The sequence below is a fragment of the Papaver somniferum genome, chromosome 7 (genome assembly GCF_003573695.1).
Source record: "Papaver somniferum cultivar HN1 chromosome 7, ASM357369v1, whole genome shotgun sequence".
NCBI lineage: Eukaryota > Viridiplantae > Streptophyta > Magnoliopsida > Ranunculales > Papaveraceae > Papaver > Papaver somniferum.
This window is the reverse complement of record NC_039364.1, coordinates 121,547,562-121,563,048: the sequence shown is the minus strand read 5'-3', so window position 1 is coordinate 121,563,048 and position 15,487 is coordinate 121,547,562. Positions and strand designations below refer to the sequence as shown.

At 37.2% G+C, this 15,487-nt stretch overlaps 2 protein-coding genes and 1 pseudogene across 2 annotated transcripts; all 3 read right to left on the bottom strand.

Annotated features, from left to right (window-relative positions):
- Nucleotides 1–662: 662 nt before the first annotated feature.
- Nucleotides 663–5,421, bottom strand: LOC113295142 (annotated as a pseudogene).
- Nucleotides 5,422–5,649: 228 nt separating this feature from the next.
- LOC113295141 lies at nucleotides 5,650–7,582 on the bottom strand. The gene is made up of 4 exons (XM_026543490.1): nucleotides 7,399–7,582; nucleotides 7,064–7,239; nucleotides 6,333–6,872; nucleotides 5,650–6,165 (listed from the first exon to the last, which is right to left on the bottom strand). The coding sequence occupies exons 1-4, from the start codon at nucleotides 7,580–7,582 to the stop codon at nucleotides 5,650–5,652; spliced, it is 1,416 nt and encodes a 471-aa protein (XP_026399275.1).
- A 759-nt stretch (nucleotides 7,583–8,341) lies between these two features.
- On the bottom strand, nucleotides 8,342–12,419 carry LOC113295140 (uncharacterized ATP-dependent helicase C29A10.10c-like). The gene is made up of 8 exons (XM_026543489.1): nucleotides 12,351–12,419; nucleotides 11,524–12,042; nucleotides 10,105–11,286; nucleotides 9,705–10,029; nucleotides 9,318–9,567; nucleotides 9,024–9,240; nucleotides 8,593–8,912; nucleotides 8,342–8,441 (listed from the first exon to the last, which is right to left on the bottom strand). Exons 1-8 carry the CDS (start codon nucleotides 12,417–12,419, stop codon nucleotides 8,342–8,344), a joined length of 2,982 nt encoding a protein of 993 aa, XP_026399274.1.
- Nucleotides 12,420–15,487: the final 3,068 nt, after the last annotated feature.

The following is a 15,487-nucleotide window of genomic DNA, read 5'->3' as shown; positions in this document are numbered from 1 at the left end:
TCGAGAAGGACAAACCAGCGCGCGTTTGTGGTAAGGACGGTCGACCTAGCTGCCAACGCTGGCGTCTAAAGAGAAAACGCTAGTGTCAGTACACCCAACGCGTGTTTTTACTTAAACCGCCTGCGTCCCTATCAATAACGCCAGCGTCTGACCCAATGGCGCTAACGGCTCAATCTGGACGGCTGAGAAATCTTGTGATCCAACGGCTACATTTTTTGAATTCTATAAATTCTCCTCATTTGAACTCTAAATTCACACATTCTACACATTCTTCTCTTCACTCTCAATTCTTGATTGAACATGTCTCGGCCCCGGTTAGTTCGGCGAGTTCTGTATGCTAAAGAAGAAGATGAATCTATTTGCAGAAACTATGTTTTTTTATCTACTCAGCTTGCTTCGGCAAACTATCCATGGGTGAATTTCTGGGCGGTTATTCACGATGGGTTCTGCAGTGACACTCGTAATCCGAGTCGTCGTTCTATATGCGACATAGAACATCATTTGGTACAATTAAGAAACAAATAAGTGAGTTTGTAGCTTTAACCATACAAGTAAATCGATATCGACTGGGAGGTGAGATGGTAACTAGATCTTTGGTTGAATGGCGAAGATAGAAAAATGTGGATTTTCCTTTCGAAAAATGTTTTGAAATCCTTAAGGTGTTAAACAAGATCCTCTGGTGCTTTGTCGAGATCTTCTAACGCTTCAAGCCAACCAACATGAGCAACAAAAGTTGAGTTTGGAAAGAATGCCTGACCCAGTATCCATAAGATAAACATCCTTTAGAGTTCAGGATAGTCATCTACATGTTCTGGGTTTCTGGGATTGGTTAGGAAAATCTTCAAGGCCGCACATCTAATCCCACTTCCTTTCAAATCTTTATAATCTCGACGCACGTCTGTTTCCAAAAACGAGGGAGAAAACATCTTTCATTTACTATTTGAAATCCATTCGTCTTGGCTAAATGGTGGCGGGTCTCCCATTCCACTCGGAATCCCAACAATGAAATACAAATCAAGGGGAGTAATTCCTATTACAAGTGTTATATCACTATGATTAATTCTTTTTATTTGTTAATCATTATTTAAAAAATTTAACTTAAGTTAAAAAAACTTACCAATTTCGAAATCCATAAAATGGAATGTGTGCGTCGTCATCCACCACCTTTCTACCACTGTCTTCAGAATTTTCTTGTTATGTTTTATAGGCTTTATTTTATAAAGCGCACGCCAAGGATATCTGTCAACCCTTTCTCGGACTGCAGGAGGTAGACCAACATAAACATAATTTAATTCTGAAAATCCACCTCTCGTGATATAATAATCCTCAGACTGTTCATGATGCCCGACACATGACCTGAGACTAATGATGGAGCAGCAACTATATTTGGCGAAACAAACTCTTGTTTTCGAATTTTGAGAAAAATCTACACCTGTGTGAGGCAGCGGTGCCGATTCATTTTTTCGATCTCTTTTCTTCTTTATACTATTCGCCGCTCTTCTCACTATGTTCATATTATATTAGAAATTTTTGATATTGAAGGGTTTTAGAAGAAGGAAATGGTAGTGGTGTGATTGAAAATGAAATCAGTAGAACGAATTTATAGTGTTGGAATTGGACGACCGTTGGAAATATAGGCGTTGGAGAGTCGACCGCTGGAGACTTTCTGTCTAACGCCCGAGTCAGAACACCGAACTCCCGCGTCAGAACACTGAACGCCCGAGTTTTTTCTTATAACGCCAGAGTCTGTCTTTCGGTCACGCGCCTGATTGTCCAACGCCCTACGCTTTACCATAGTGGAAATCCCAGTTTGGCCATCCACGTGGCTCAACAAATATTTGAGTTTGGCCATTGCCATAGGAACTCCTCTTAGAAGTAGATAAATCTAATGTTTGGATTAAAGTTAATAGTCCAACATTAGATGGCTCTACTATTAATGATGTAAGGGTTACTGGTTGGTTTGTTTTGAATGCATTTTACCTTGCACAAAAAAAAATAAAAAATACCCGGGATATATTTTTGAATGAAAAAAGATACGGGTCACAAACACGTGTTACAATACTATTTATATTTATTCCCGCTAAGACACCGAATAACGGTTCGTTACCTCAAATACACTACTCCCATTTCGCTACTCCAATTTCGCCTGAAATTTCTCGAACATGATTTTTTCAGTTTGCCTTCCGCTCCAGTTTCCATTTTCATTTTCCAATACTCCCACGTCCTCCACTTCCGGAAATCACAGAAAAGAAGAGAAAGGATGAGTGCATAATTTTGAGGTATATATATCTTCGCTTAAACTAGGGTTTTCTTTACACTACACTGCATTGAAAGAGTAAGTTCTATTTGTTTCCCAAAATATTTGTTCTTTTTTGGATTCACTGGTTTTTAGCACTAGGATTTCATAGTTTCTTTTGATTTTAGGATTTGATTTGATTTAATTGCAGTTTATCAGTTGCATTTCTTCATCCTCATGTTGTGTACTTTTAGTGATGAAGTCACTTACTTATCTTGGCGATATACACATTTTCATGGCTAAATCTTGGTGAAATGTTATTGCAACACTAGTTTCTTTTATCAAGGAGGAACATCAGAACCTAAGGAGATGATTCATGCTGGGGTTGGTATTGAAGCTGCTCTAGATGAATAATAACCGCCATAAGTTATTACCATTGCGCGGTTTCTTTATTTTGATATCTGCTTCAATTTATAGGATTTATATTTTTCTGCATTGGGTTCTGGTGTTTTTTAAAAAAAATTTAAAATTTTTTTGTTTGTTTTTAAACTCAATTTAGTGCCATGAATCCATGATTACCAGACCCTATAAGTAGTGTGCTCATTTAGATGTAACTAGGACTGAAATATGGGTGAGGCTGATGCAAAAATGGTTTTTGGGTGTAAGAAGATAGAACGAGTCATAGACTTTAGAAATGATATCGTGCTGGCCAGTACTAGCATTTCAGGCGGTAGTAACTCACTGATTTACTAATAGTTAGATACCCTCGTTCACCCCAAAAGTATTCTGATAAGTAACTTCCATGTTTGAGTCTCTTCTAAGCGTTGATCGTTTTTCCTGGGTTACATAAGTAGAGTGCTGTAACCTTAGGACATGCCCTCATTAAAACTTTAATATTTATGCATGTTTGTGTTATATAGTTCATGTTTTGTTTAACACTCTGATTATTTTCAGTGTCTACCACGTACCTTAGGAAGTTTGGTCATTTAGGTGTAAATATGTTAATTTTTCACAAACACGTGAAATTCAGATTGCGCAGTAGATTTTTGAAAAATGATACTAGATTTTTTTTGGTTGCGGTATCTAAAGGTTATTTTTGTGTTTTACAGACTGCAAAATAAGCCAACAATTTGGAAGGAAGAAGTTAGACTGTTTATGTCTTTCAGTGTCTTAATTTTCGCTAATAATGAGTATTAGACATTGGGATGACGAATTTGAGGATGTGATTTTCTCTGTCACATCTTATGATTTTGTTGGTGACGAATTTGACGAACTTGGGTATCTCTGTTAAAGGTAGAATGTCCAAAAACTTAAGCACCTGGATGTATCTCGAGTTTTCCTTGATAGTATCTACAGTCCAAAGAAGGTAAAGATTCCCAGTGATCCTGCTCTGTTCCAACAACTGAGAAGAGTAGCTGGTCATATTTTCAGGTTTCATAGGCTTTTCAGGATGACAGCTCCACCCGCTTGAGATACTCATCAACAAAGTAACCAACTCTTTCTTAGTCTCAACATTCTTTACTATTCTTAAAGACTTCCAAAAGCCATCTCCAAAGATAACCCAGTAGAGACAAACAATATGGAGCTGATCAGCTAACTTGGTACATTCAAATGTCTGCAATTGAAAATGGGATATTTTAAGCATCTTTGCGATTAGAAAATCGTAACATGGTAAATACCTTCCACCATGCTCCTCTAAGAAGTAAAGAATTCATATTGATTAAATCATCAAGTTGGTTAAGCTCAGCAAGTGCATTTACTATTGCTTTAGATAATCTATAGTCCTCAGTAGCATTATAGTAGCTCCCACGAGCCTTTGCATTAAGCAGTAATTTCCTCCAGACTGAGTAACTATTGATTAGAGCTTGCCCGTCCCCCACAATCCAAAGGCAATATCTACAGTGAAAGCCATAAGGTCGTTAAATAACTAAAGGTTATCGAAGCAAAATAGTGTGAACATGAACATCTAACCATACCTTGCTCTTGTTATTGCAACATTTGTTCGTTGCCGATTGGATAGAAAGCCCACCGAACCACACCCAAAAGTCCTCACAGTTGAGATTAATATGATGTCCTCCTCACCCCCTTGGAACCCATCAACTGATCGAACACTCACTGAGTTACGCTGCTGCTCATACTTGTATCCAATTTTTTTTATCAGTGCAGAAACTTGAGCTTTATATGGAGATATAACACCAACACTGACCTTCTGGCTATTTGTAACCGATGCTATTGTAGTAAGAGTAAACATAAAACGTAAGATAGGTAAAAAGTTGACAAGCTATACAAAAAGAAGAAAGGCTAACTGATCGAAACGTAAAGAAAGGGAACCTTTATAGAGGTTTTGAACTATCTCATCAATTACTGCTACCTCCAACATATTTTTCCGGCTGTGTCCATCATTAAATTCCTCCTTACCATATGGAACATTTATAAACGAATAAGGACCATACATATCTCCATCGAGTAGACTTCTTTTGTAGCCTTTTTCTTTCACATTTGGAGCATCCGCAAGCCTTTTTCCATAGAATTCGGAATTTGGAAATAAGCTTATGGAAGGGTGCATTCTATACTGGACATTGAGTAGGTGCTTCTTGTCAGTGATACCAATCTCTCGAATAGACTTCTTCCAAAATTTGCTTTCTCAGTGATCTAAAGAATAAACAGCATCAACAGGATTAAACGAGAAAGCATCATATAAAAAAAAAAGGTGAAACGACATACAAGGAAAGAGGACTGTGGACACAAACCTGGCTTTGAACCATTGACGGCAACTGGCGTTCATCACCTGAAAGAATAGCATGTTGGAGACCAGGAAGTTGCAATGGAATTAAAGATTCACATTCCTTTAGTTGAGCCGCTTCATCGATAACCAAAATCTTGAATCCGCCAATTTTACTTAACTTGGCTGAGCTCGAAGCAGTGCAAAATACAAGGTAAGCATTCTGCAAACAAATATCCTTGACGGAATTTGTACGCGTGGCAGGAACAGAATTTTTAAGCGAACCAAGAACTTCAAGGCACTCATCTTTTGTCTTACTTAACAAATATGTAGACGTGTTATTAGCCTTTTCGTTTTCATTCATTTCGGTGTCAGAGAGGAATTCAATCAGCTGTTCTTCAGTATACGTACTAGTATGCAGGAAAACTCCAACAACCTCAAGCAAATCCAAGGCTCTATACATTTTCTCAATCAATTTGGCCGTCACATACGCTGTAGGCAGGTGAGCACAAAAACATTCTACACATGAAATCAGGGCCTTTTCAATTGAGCTGAATCGTTTTGTTATAAATTGCTTAACTGTTAGAGCAACTCCTGGTCTTTCATCCTCTAAACCTTCCCATACATTTACTGGGGCAGAAGAATCCTTCTTCTCTACGTTGCTTTCTCTCCAATCCTTGTACAGATTGTACTACTGAGATGAATCTCGGAGCAACAAGATCATAGCTTCTAACTGACTCCCCCATCCAGTTCTGTAGGAAAGGCACTTTGCCAATTTTTCAACACGGTCATCTAGAAATATATCAAGAAGGTCACAACGATCGTAAATCTTCATTCGATCCTTATTACCAAATAACACTACATCTCCTAGCCCATAAAAACCACGTTGTAGTGTTGGCCTAACAATGCTCATGAGCCGTGCGGATACTTCCACAACCCCAATGTTAGTTGGGGAACATGTTAGGGTCCTGCATTTCATCTTTAACATTGCCCAAAGAAGTGCACTGACAATCTTTGTTTTCCCAGTTCCTGGAGGTCCCCAAATAAGTTGAATTGAGTTTCTATGATTACATGCACTTGTCCTGATAGAGCTATGCACTGCATGAAGTTGTGACTCGTTTAAATTGAATGAACGTAAATCCTTACTTAAATGTTTTCCAGGTACACGTTTAACTTCTTGAGAACAACTGCCGCACTTACCCCCACCCTGTAGATTGAATCAATAAGAAAGTTAAACATTTCAGTTACCACTTATATTTGTGACCGGATACTATACTTTCTGATTGTTTTAGAAGTATATCAATCGTAATACGGAGGTATTTTAATTTATCATAAAAGGGAAAAGGTAACTGCAACACTAAACAAGAGACTTACCTGGTACTCATGCAAGACCTCCTTAACAATGTTCAAGTTCCCGTCGTGTAAAGCATCCCATATACGGCGATTTGTTGTTACGTTTATAAGAAAAACAGCATAAGTAGGCATACAAGTTTTCTTGTTTATGGGTTTTGATGCAAGAATTTGAACGAGATAAGTTTTGTCATTATCTTTTTCTTTTTCCTCTGTAGGAGATCTAGATACGTGCAGGACAAAAGCAGGAATATATGATCTTTCAAGTGAGCCAAAACGCACTGGCCTTACATGAGTGAAAGTAATTACATCAGAAGGATGGGGCTTGTATATTTCGTTCTTGTTCCCAGTATCTTTTGGTGCGTCAAACGTAATGTCATAAACTAAAAAGCCCGGCATTTTGAAATCCTTGTGTTTGTGAACAGATGTTATTTTACATGTTGGTGATTGATGAATGTTATTTATGCTTGAAAACAGCTCAGTATGTGTTTCTGCAAGAAGAGGACAACAAAATGATTCTAAGTAATGCTCCTCCGAGGAGAACGTTTCAGGTATTCTCTGTACCTGCAAAACAAACATTTTGATCAGCCGAATAGCAGCTATTAATGCAGCGCTCTATTCAGTTGGCTAGTGCAACACAAAAGCACGATAAACTCATGCACATGTATAAGTACGCAATAGTATTACTTCGGGAAGAAATCAAAGAAAACGAAAAAAAAAACAAAAAAACAAGTCAATTAATCATAATGCCTGACCTTATCTCTATAGAAGTGCTCATTTAGTACATCTTTGAGAGTCCAAGAGAAGATAATACATATCAAACCCTTTAGTTGAATAGACTCTTCTTCTTCTTCTTCTTTACTAGAGCAAGATGAATTGGAGGCCGTTTCTTGCCTAGCACCTTGATTCATTTCATTCCTCGATTTTTTTTCTGCATACATATGACTTATCATCAATTTAAACCACTAAAAACATTAAATCACTAAAAATGAAAAACGTAAATGAAGGGAGCTCAATAAGGTAAAGCTTTTCCAAAAAAAAATCCAGATTTCAAAATTGTTTTTATACGTGCTGCATATACAATCAAGACCTTTCAGTTTGCTAACGAAGTGCTGGCGCAGTGCGACTTCTGTCTCGTCCTTCTTCATCTTATACTGGAATAATGGAGATCTAGCCCTTTCTGATCTTTCTATGTGCTTCAATAAACGAGTTGAAAAGTCGTCAATAAAGCCCTTGCAAAAGTCTTTTGCATTCACTATAAAGTGCTTAACCATTTAATTAGTCTATGAACTGTAGAATCGTCTTTTCATATACACTTCCAAGTCCCAAATTAATTATGCAGTTCCCAATACCTCCTTTTTGTTTTCTTTTGCATTATTTTAAAGCGGGTTTTATAAAATTACTTGGTTCAAATTAATTACTACTGGTATTTTAGCTCAGATATTACCGTAGGAATCACTGTAACACAACTTAGAGTCAGCTTTACTGGATACTCATGCTTGTTGGTAAGGTATAGGGATACCAACCATCCATCCTTGCATTTAATTTATAGAGTAGATACTAGCTGATTTTACTGGGTACCGTGTTTTGGACAGAATGTGATCATCATTTTGAGTATGGTCTGCATTTTTTAGCCATTGTACAATAACTATATGTCTCCAGAATAAACTTTTAAATCAGAATTTGAATCGATACGTAACATATTGGTTAATCCAAAGTTAGTTCTAAATGCAATGAACTTAGACTGGTTACACCTACTCAGGGGAAAACACATCCGATACTACAAACAAAAAACTATGTAGTAAGATACACTTTGGGTGTGAATCCGTATAGATGCAAACTAGCACAATAGAGAAGTAATTAATTCAAAATGAGAATACTTTCTTTTCACAAGATATTCAGACCACAGAGAAAACTGTTCTTTAAAGTTCCACAAGCCAAAGCAGAAAAAGAAAATCAATTGAAGAATTGCTGCTTCAATATTTAAGCCAACGAATAACTAACTCCGACCCTGGTTTTGTTGTGTTCTTTTCCTATCTCAAACGGAATGAAGCCAATGCAGTTGACAGCTCAACACAGTCTTCTTGCTTGTTGTCATGATCGATTTCCCAGCTCATAGGAACTTCCAGTGTCCTATATTAAGAACATCCAAAAGTAAATAAAATGATTAGACTAACAGGTACATCAAGTATATTTATAGGCGTAAGAAATGGAAGGAGCATAGATCACTGCATACCCTTCAATACATTTCTCTTTGCAACGGCTCGTTTTACTGATTGAGTACCTCCCGAAGGCAATGTCAAGTTTCTTAACTAATCTGGGTATCTGCTTCTCAGGTAAAATATTTAAAAACTTCAGGACTTGGGTGTATTTGGAATCATCCTTGATAATATCTGTAGTCCAAAGAAGTTTATAGTGCGCATTCACATGGTTCCATTTCAGTAACTGTGATGAAGGTCCGTTCATGATTTGACGGTTTTCTAGTCTGGAACGACGATCACGCCAACCACTTGAAAGCTTCTTTACAAGATCGACTACTCCCTTCCGAGTCACAACACTCTTGATTCTGACAAATGACTCCCAAAATTCATCTCCATATGTAACCTATCAAAAAAAAAAAGAGAACCTAGCAGTTAACATGTCACGCCCAAGAAAATGTTATCAGATGGAAACCACGATCGCATATAAGCAACAATAGCCACAAGTAACGCATGCCTTCCATCTTGCTTCTTTCAAAAGTAGAGACTTCATACTTCTCAACTCTTTAAATTTGCCGTGCTCAATCAGGGAATCTATGATTACTTCCGATAATCTCTTATCGTCATCAGCTTTGAAATAACACCTTCTATCTTTTGCATCAAGAACTATTTTCCTCCAAACACTATCACTGTTCATTAAAGTTTCGCCATTCCCAAGAATCCAGAGGCAGCACCTACAAGGAAGCCACTAATACTTGGTTTAAACAACCTAATAAGGATGTAAATGCTTGATGACGGGCACCAACCATACCTTGCCCTTGTCAGAGCGACATTCGTTCTTTGCTCATCAGAAAGGAAACCAATTGAACCATTCCCATTCGACCTCACAGTAGATATAATTATAACGTCCTCCTCTCCACCTTGGAACCCATCAACTGAACGGACACTCACTGAAAAGTCGCAGTGTGTTCCATATTTGTCTCCAAGTTTCTCAGAGACTGCAACAACTTGTGCATTATATGGAGATATAATACCGATGCTCACCTTCTGGCCATTTGCAACTGATGTTGTAGCATTCAGGGTAACCAAAATTAGTGATGAGTGAATGAAAAGGGACATATGAACAGACATAAAATGCATTTAATTATTTAGAATCAAGCAAGATGAAAATGAAAGAAATGGGAAAAGGAAAGCAAACCTTTGAATAGGTTTTTAATTATCTCATTTATTACTGCGACCTCCGTCATATTTTTCCGGCTGTGCTTATTATCAAATTCTTCCCCTCCATAAGAAATATCGATGAAAGAATAAGAGCCATACATATTTCCTTGCAGCAGATCCTTTGTATAGCTTCTTTCTTGAACAGAAGAAGCATCAGAAATCTTTTTGTCGTAGAACTCAGCATTTGGGAACAAGCTAATGGAAGGGTGCATTCTATACTGTACATCAAGAAGATGCCTCTTGTGTCCTAGTGAAACCAATCGCTCAAACAGACTTCTTCCAAATTTAGCTTCTTCTGAGACCTAATGTACAATAAAACATCAAATTAGCTAGGAAATAAATTATAAAAACAAATACGAGAAGAGCGGGAATGATACCTTGCTTTGAACCATTGCAGGCAGCTGGCGTTCATCACCTATGAGAATAGCATGTTGGACATCCGGTAGTTGCAGGGGAATTCCTGATTCACATTCTCTAAGTTGAGCAGCTTCATCAATAATCACTAATTTCGTTTTCTTGATTTCACTTAATTTGGCAGAGCTTGATGCAGTGCAGAATATCAGACAAGCCTTTTGCAAGCAAAACTTTCTGATGGCAGCATCATTAGGAAACTTCCGTATTGAGATTTTGGCGAGGGAACATAGAATTTCAAGGCATTCATTACGGCTCGTACCCAATAAGAGTAAAGAAGGGTCATTAACAGTATATCCTATAGTTTCTGAACTAGAGAAGATTAATTTAATTTGTTCTTCGGTAAAAGAACGCTCCTGTACCAGAGATATAAAATGCTTAAGCAAATCAAGTGCTTTGTGCATATTATCCATCACTTCAGCTGTAATAACTGAAGTTGGCATGTGAGTGCAGATACATCTTATGCAATAACTCATTTCTTTCTCAAAGCCGCTTAATTTTTTCCTCATATATAAACCGATTCTTAGAGCAATGCTTAGTTTCTCGTCCTCTAGCTTGTCAGTTTGATCTATCTTAGGGCAAAACAGACAGCAGGCCCGTTTCCTAGTTTTGGTGTTTTTTCTATTTTTTAAGTACTTATGGTACTGTTGGTAAGAGTCTGTAAGCAATGATTTCATAGTTCCTACCCAACTACCCCATTTAGAAAAACTGGTAAAGCACTTGCTAAGTACTTCAATACGTTTATCAAGAAAAGCATTAGCAAGCTCATCATGTTCTTTAATCTTCAGTCGGTCTTCATTTCCAAGTAACACTATATCTCCCAAACCATAACTGCCATGTTTCGAGGCACCGTTAATAATCTTCATGAGCCGTGAAGTAACTTCCACAATTGCAGTGTTAGTTGGGGCACATATAAGAGTTTTGCATTTCATCTTTAACAGCTCGAAAAGAATGATACTAACTGTTTTTGTTTTCCCTGTCCCAGGAGGACCCCATATAAGTTTGATAGAGCTTTTGTGATCACATTTACTTGTTGCAACAGAGCTTAGCACTGCATCAAGTTGCGACTCATTCAGATTGAATGAACGCAAATCGGGTTCATGGAGGCATTCAACTTGCTGAGAGCACATACCACAACTACCTTCATCCTGGCGAATTTAAAAAACAGGTAAGAATCTCGATTCCTTGACTTTACTAGGAGGAAAGTCTTTCTATTCTTATAGCACAACATGATCAGAATTAATTGGTTTTCACTATGAGCCCATTGAGTATCTTTAAATCGTCATGTCAGAGAAAAAAGATGATGTTCGAAGTGTGCTTTCTCAGGCACAATGATGAGCATACCTGAGAGCAGAACAGGCTTAATAAAGTAAATACACTCATACCTGGGAAGCAGAAGACAAGACCTCCTTGATAATGTTCACGTTCCTGCCATCTTTTAGAGCTTCCCATATACGAAGACTGGGTATAAGGTTTATGAGGGACACTGCAAACTTAGGTGTAATCTTCATCTTCTTCTCATGCTTTTCTGCCATAATGGGTTTTGATGCAAGGATGTGGAGTGTTTTATGTTTTCGTGTATAGCTTACACCCAATACTATAGCTGGAACATACAGTCTCCCAGGTCTGCTTAAGTTCTCCAGAGTTGAAGGTCTCTCATCCAACAAGGCAATTACATCATTACAATGGGGCAGATATTTACCGCCAACTGTAATTCCGTACAACAGATTTTCTGGTGGCTTATGACCTCGATCTTTCCTAATAGAGAAAATGCTACACGTTCGGGACAAAGATAGATTTCCAATGCTCGCGTATATTTCAGTGCGGATTTCCTCAAGAAGAGGATACCGAAATGAATTGAAGTAATGCTCCATCGACGAGAAAGTCTCCGGAATCGTCTCCACCTGAAAACCAGATATTGCATAATTGCAAACAGAATCAACAAAGGCAAAGTGCTACTAGTATTTTTCTTAATGTGCCAGCGTCCGTTTTCGAATTCCAAGTAGTCTCTTTCATTTGAATTAAAGCTATAGAACAGTGGGTTCTTACATGCACTGCTAATCAGTATGTATAACCCTTAGTCCATTGTAAGCTAGTTATATAAGCATTTTAAATCGAGCATGAATCTTTATTCTTTTTTCAAGTCGGGGTTTCACCAACAGACACAGAAAGAAAAAAAAGTTAAAGAGGTAGAATTTGATGAGACGCTTACCTTATCTTTGTAAAGGTCATGATTTAGTACATCTTCAAGAGTCCAGGATACCACAGAGTTTATCAACATCTGCCGGTGTTGTTTTTCTTTCTCTTTCTCTAATTTCCAGTTCATCTTTCTGTTTTTGTTTTTATGAAAAGATGGTAATTTCTGTTGTCTCTGATGATAATAATAACTACCATTTGGGTGATTTTCTCTCTTTGTAATCATCATCATTCCGCTAGAACTAGCTTGATTTTTTTTTTTTGGATCAGATGCTAGAACTAGTTGATCAAGAGGCGATTTTCACTATTCCAAGAACAAAGAAAACTTAAATAGCCATGATATGAAAATGAAACCATCTCAAGTTGCAGCAAGAACTGTTGCACTTTCCCATATGCATGCGTTTTTAGTCTAAGATGGTTTAGGAAGAAGAAGAGGAGGAGACAAGGAGGAGACCCGTCCACTGACGAATCAGATTTCCAATAAACCAGTGGAAGCACAAAATTAACTGCTGGAGGAAACCTTCCAAGTTAATTCCTTATCCGATGGTTAATATGGAGGTGGGTTCCACCTAGAACTGCATTGAAAACTGTTCCGGTCTAATCAATTAGAAAATAATTTATTAGTTTCTATTTTCAAAAGACTAAAATTCTAATTTTGCGTCCGCTAAGAGCGTCCACAGTGGTACGATCAAAACCAAAGATCAAAGACCAAAACAAACGATCAAATTTGAGTTTAGTCTGTAGTGTCACGTTAAGGCAGTGGAGTATATTTAGTCGGGCGGATGTATAATCCACGCTTGCATGTGGAGCGTTGGTATAATCTTTGTTTGGGCCGGGCGGAGATATAATTAACGCTGCTTGTGGGGCGTTGATAAAGAATACGCTTGTTGTGGGGCGTACATATATTTCACGCTCGGAGAAGGGGCGTTTGTATAATCTACGCCTGGTGTGGCGAACGTATAATCAACGCCTGAATGAAGCGTTTGTATAATCAACGCCTGACGTCGGGCGGACGTATAATCAACGCATGTATCAGGCGTACGTATAATCAACGCCTGTATCAGGCGTACGTATAATCAACGCCTGTATCAGGCGTACGTATAATCAACGCCTGACGTGGGGCGGACGTATAATCAACGCCTGTATCAGGCGTACGTATAATCAACGCCTGTATCAGGCGAACGTATAATCAACGCCTGTTTTGAGGCGTAAGTATAATCAACGCCTGTTTGAGGCGAACGTATAATCAACGCCTGACGTGGGGCGTACGTATAATCAACGCCTCCTCTTCTCTCAGGCATACGTATAATCAACGCTTGGTTTGCAGGCGTACGTATAGTGTTGGACTTCCATTAACACACGTATCTAGCACGTGTGGCATTAAAGCCCGGCCAATCTCTAACCACCACGTATATCCCACGTGTTCACTTTCCCTTTACCCTAATCTTCTCCGTCTTCTTCTTTTCTTTTCTACCTCCTCTTTGTTTCTTTGTTTCTACCGCCCACAAACACAACACAGCTTCTTAACAAAAACATCACAGTGAAGAGCAGTAAAAGAAAAGAAAAAACCAAGATACTTGATGAACCCGGGTTAAAAAAGAGGTATGTTTTTTTTTCTTAATCTCTTTTGTTTTATCCATATTGTTTGTATAATTTATTTAGGGTTTTATTTGTTAAAATTAGTTTATCTAAAGTTTGGTTTTAACGAACAAATAAGAATATGAAATTGGTTAAATTTAATTGGGTATGTGTGTTTTATGTTTTTATAGAGATTAATATGTATGTGAAAAAACCATATTTGATGATTATGTAAATTTGGTTGAATTTTTTTTAAAAATAGTTAGAGCTTAAAAAAATTTGAGATTAATATTTGTGGGTATGTGTGTTTTATGTTTTTATAGAGATTAATATGTATGTGAAAAAATTGGGTATGTGTGTTTTATGTTTTTATAGAGATTAATATTTATTAGAGCTTCCACAGTAGTTGTAAAAATTTATTTGTGGGTATTGTAAAAAATTGATTTGTGGGTATTGTAAATTTTTATTTGATTTATAATCTATTCACTAAAATTTATTAGAGCTTCCACAGTGGTATTGTAAAAATTTGATTTATTATTTTTGGGTATTGTAAAAATCCGTGGTTATGTAGATTATGTGGGAAATAGTTCTCACCCTTCAACTGTTTCAATCAACCTATTTTAATTGAGAGCTTCCTTTTATTGTTTTGTTTCATGTTGTCTGTTGGTAATTAATTTTAGTGAATATGGTTATCAATAATTGTAGTTATGTAAATTATTGGATTAATTTTAAATTATTGTAAATTATTGTAGTTATGTAAATTATTGGATTAATTATTGGTTTTCTGCATGTTGTATGTGAATATGGTTACCAATAATTGAATTTGTATTGTTTTTTATTGAATTTTGAGGTGATTAATTTTAGTTATGTAAATTGTAGTTATGTAAATTTTGGGAGTTACATATGTAGAAGAGCTAATTGCGTGAGTATGGAATTGATTTTTTAGTGATTTTTATGGAATCTTGAAGTGATTAAATTGGGTTGTGGAATCTTGTAATGATTTTGGAAATGCATCGGTGACGATTTAATTTGTGTTTCTGGAATTATAGAATTTGGAATTGATATGGTTTGTGTTAAGGATTTATAGTATTTGGAATATAAATGGTGATGGACTGATAAAAATATTCGTTAATGAGGGTTGGTCTTTTAATAATGTAACTGCATCTATATTGTGTGTGCACAGATGTTGAACAAATTCACTGCGCGTTTCAATGGTCGCGTGAAGACGAACAAGAAACAAAAATCTGTAGCCGAAGAGGATTATAACTTAATCGCTACTGGTACAATTAAGGAGGTTGATATTCCCCGGTTAGGGAGGTTTCCTATACTGCAAGATGATAAACCGCACGCTACTACGGACATCACATTTACAGGGGAGCACAAATTGAAGTATCAATATCGTGGATCTTTGGTATCGTTAATTCATCACTATCAAACTATTTCACAACACTGTCCTAGAGCTAAATATATTATTGAAAAAGCGGGATGGCAAAATTTACTGGGCATACAATGTAGCGAAACCAACCATTCAATGGTTGATTATATTGCTGAGCGGTTTTGGGATACAACAAACAC

Coding starts and splice junctions, on each gene's coding strand:
- LOC113295140 (XM_026543489.1), bottom strand. CDS start 12,419: ATGTTGATAAACTCTGTGGTATCCTGGACTCTTGAAGATGTACTAAAT. Junction 12,043..12,350: donor ATGACCTTTACAAAGATAAG/GTAAGCGTCTCA, acceptor TCTGGTTTTCAG/GTGGAGACGATTCCGGAGAC. Junction 9,241..9,317: donor GTCGCTCTGACAAGGGCAAG/GTATGGTTGGTG, acceptor GCTTCCTTGTAG/GTGCTGCCTCTGGATTCTTG.
- LOC113295141 (XM_026543490.1), bottom strand. CDS start 7,582: ATGGTTAAGCACTTTATAGTGAATGCAAAAGACTTTTGCAAGGGCTTT. Junction 7,240..7,398: donor CTTCGTTAGCAAACTGAAAG/GTCTTGATTGTA, acceptor ATATGTATGCAG/AAAAAAAATCGAGGAATGAA. Junction 6,166..6,332: donor AGGTCTTGCATGAGTACCAG/GTAAGTCTCTTG, acceptor TTCAATCTACAG/GGTGGGGGTAAGTGCGGCAG.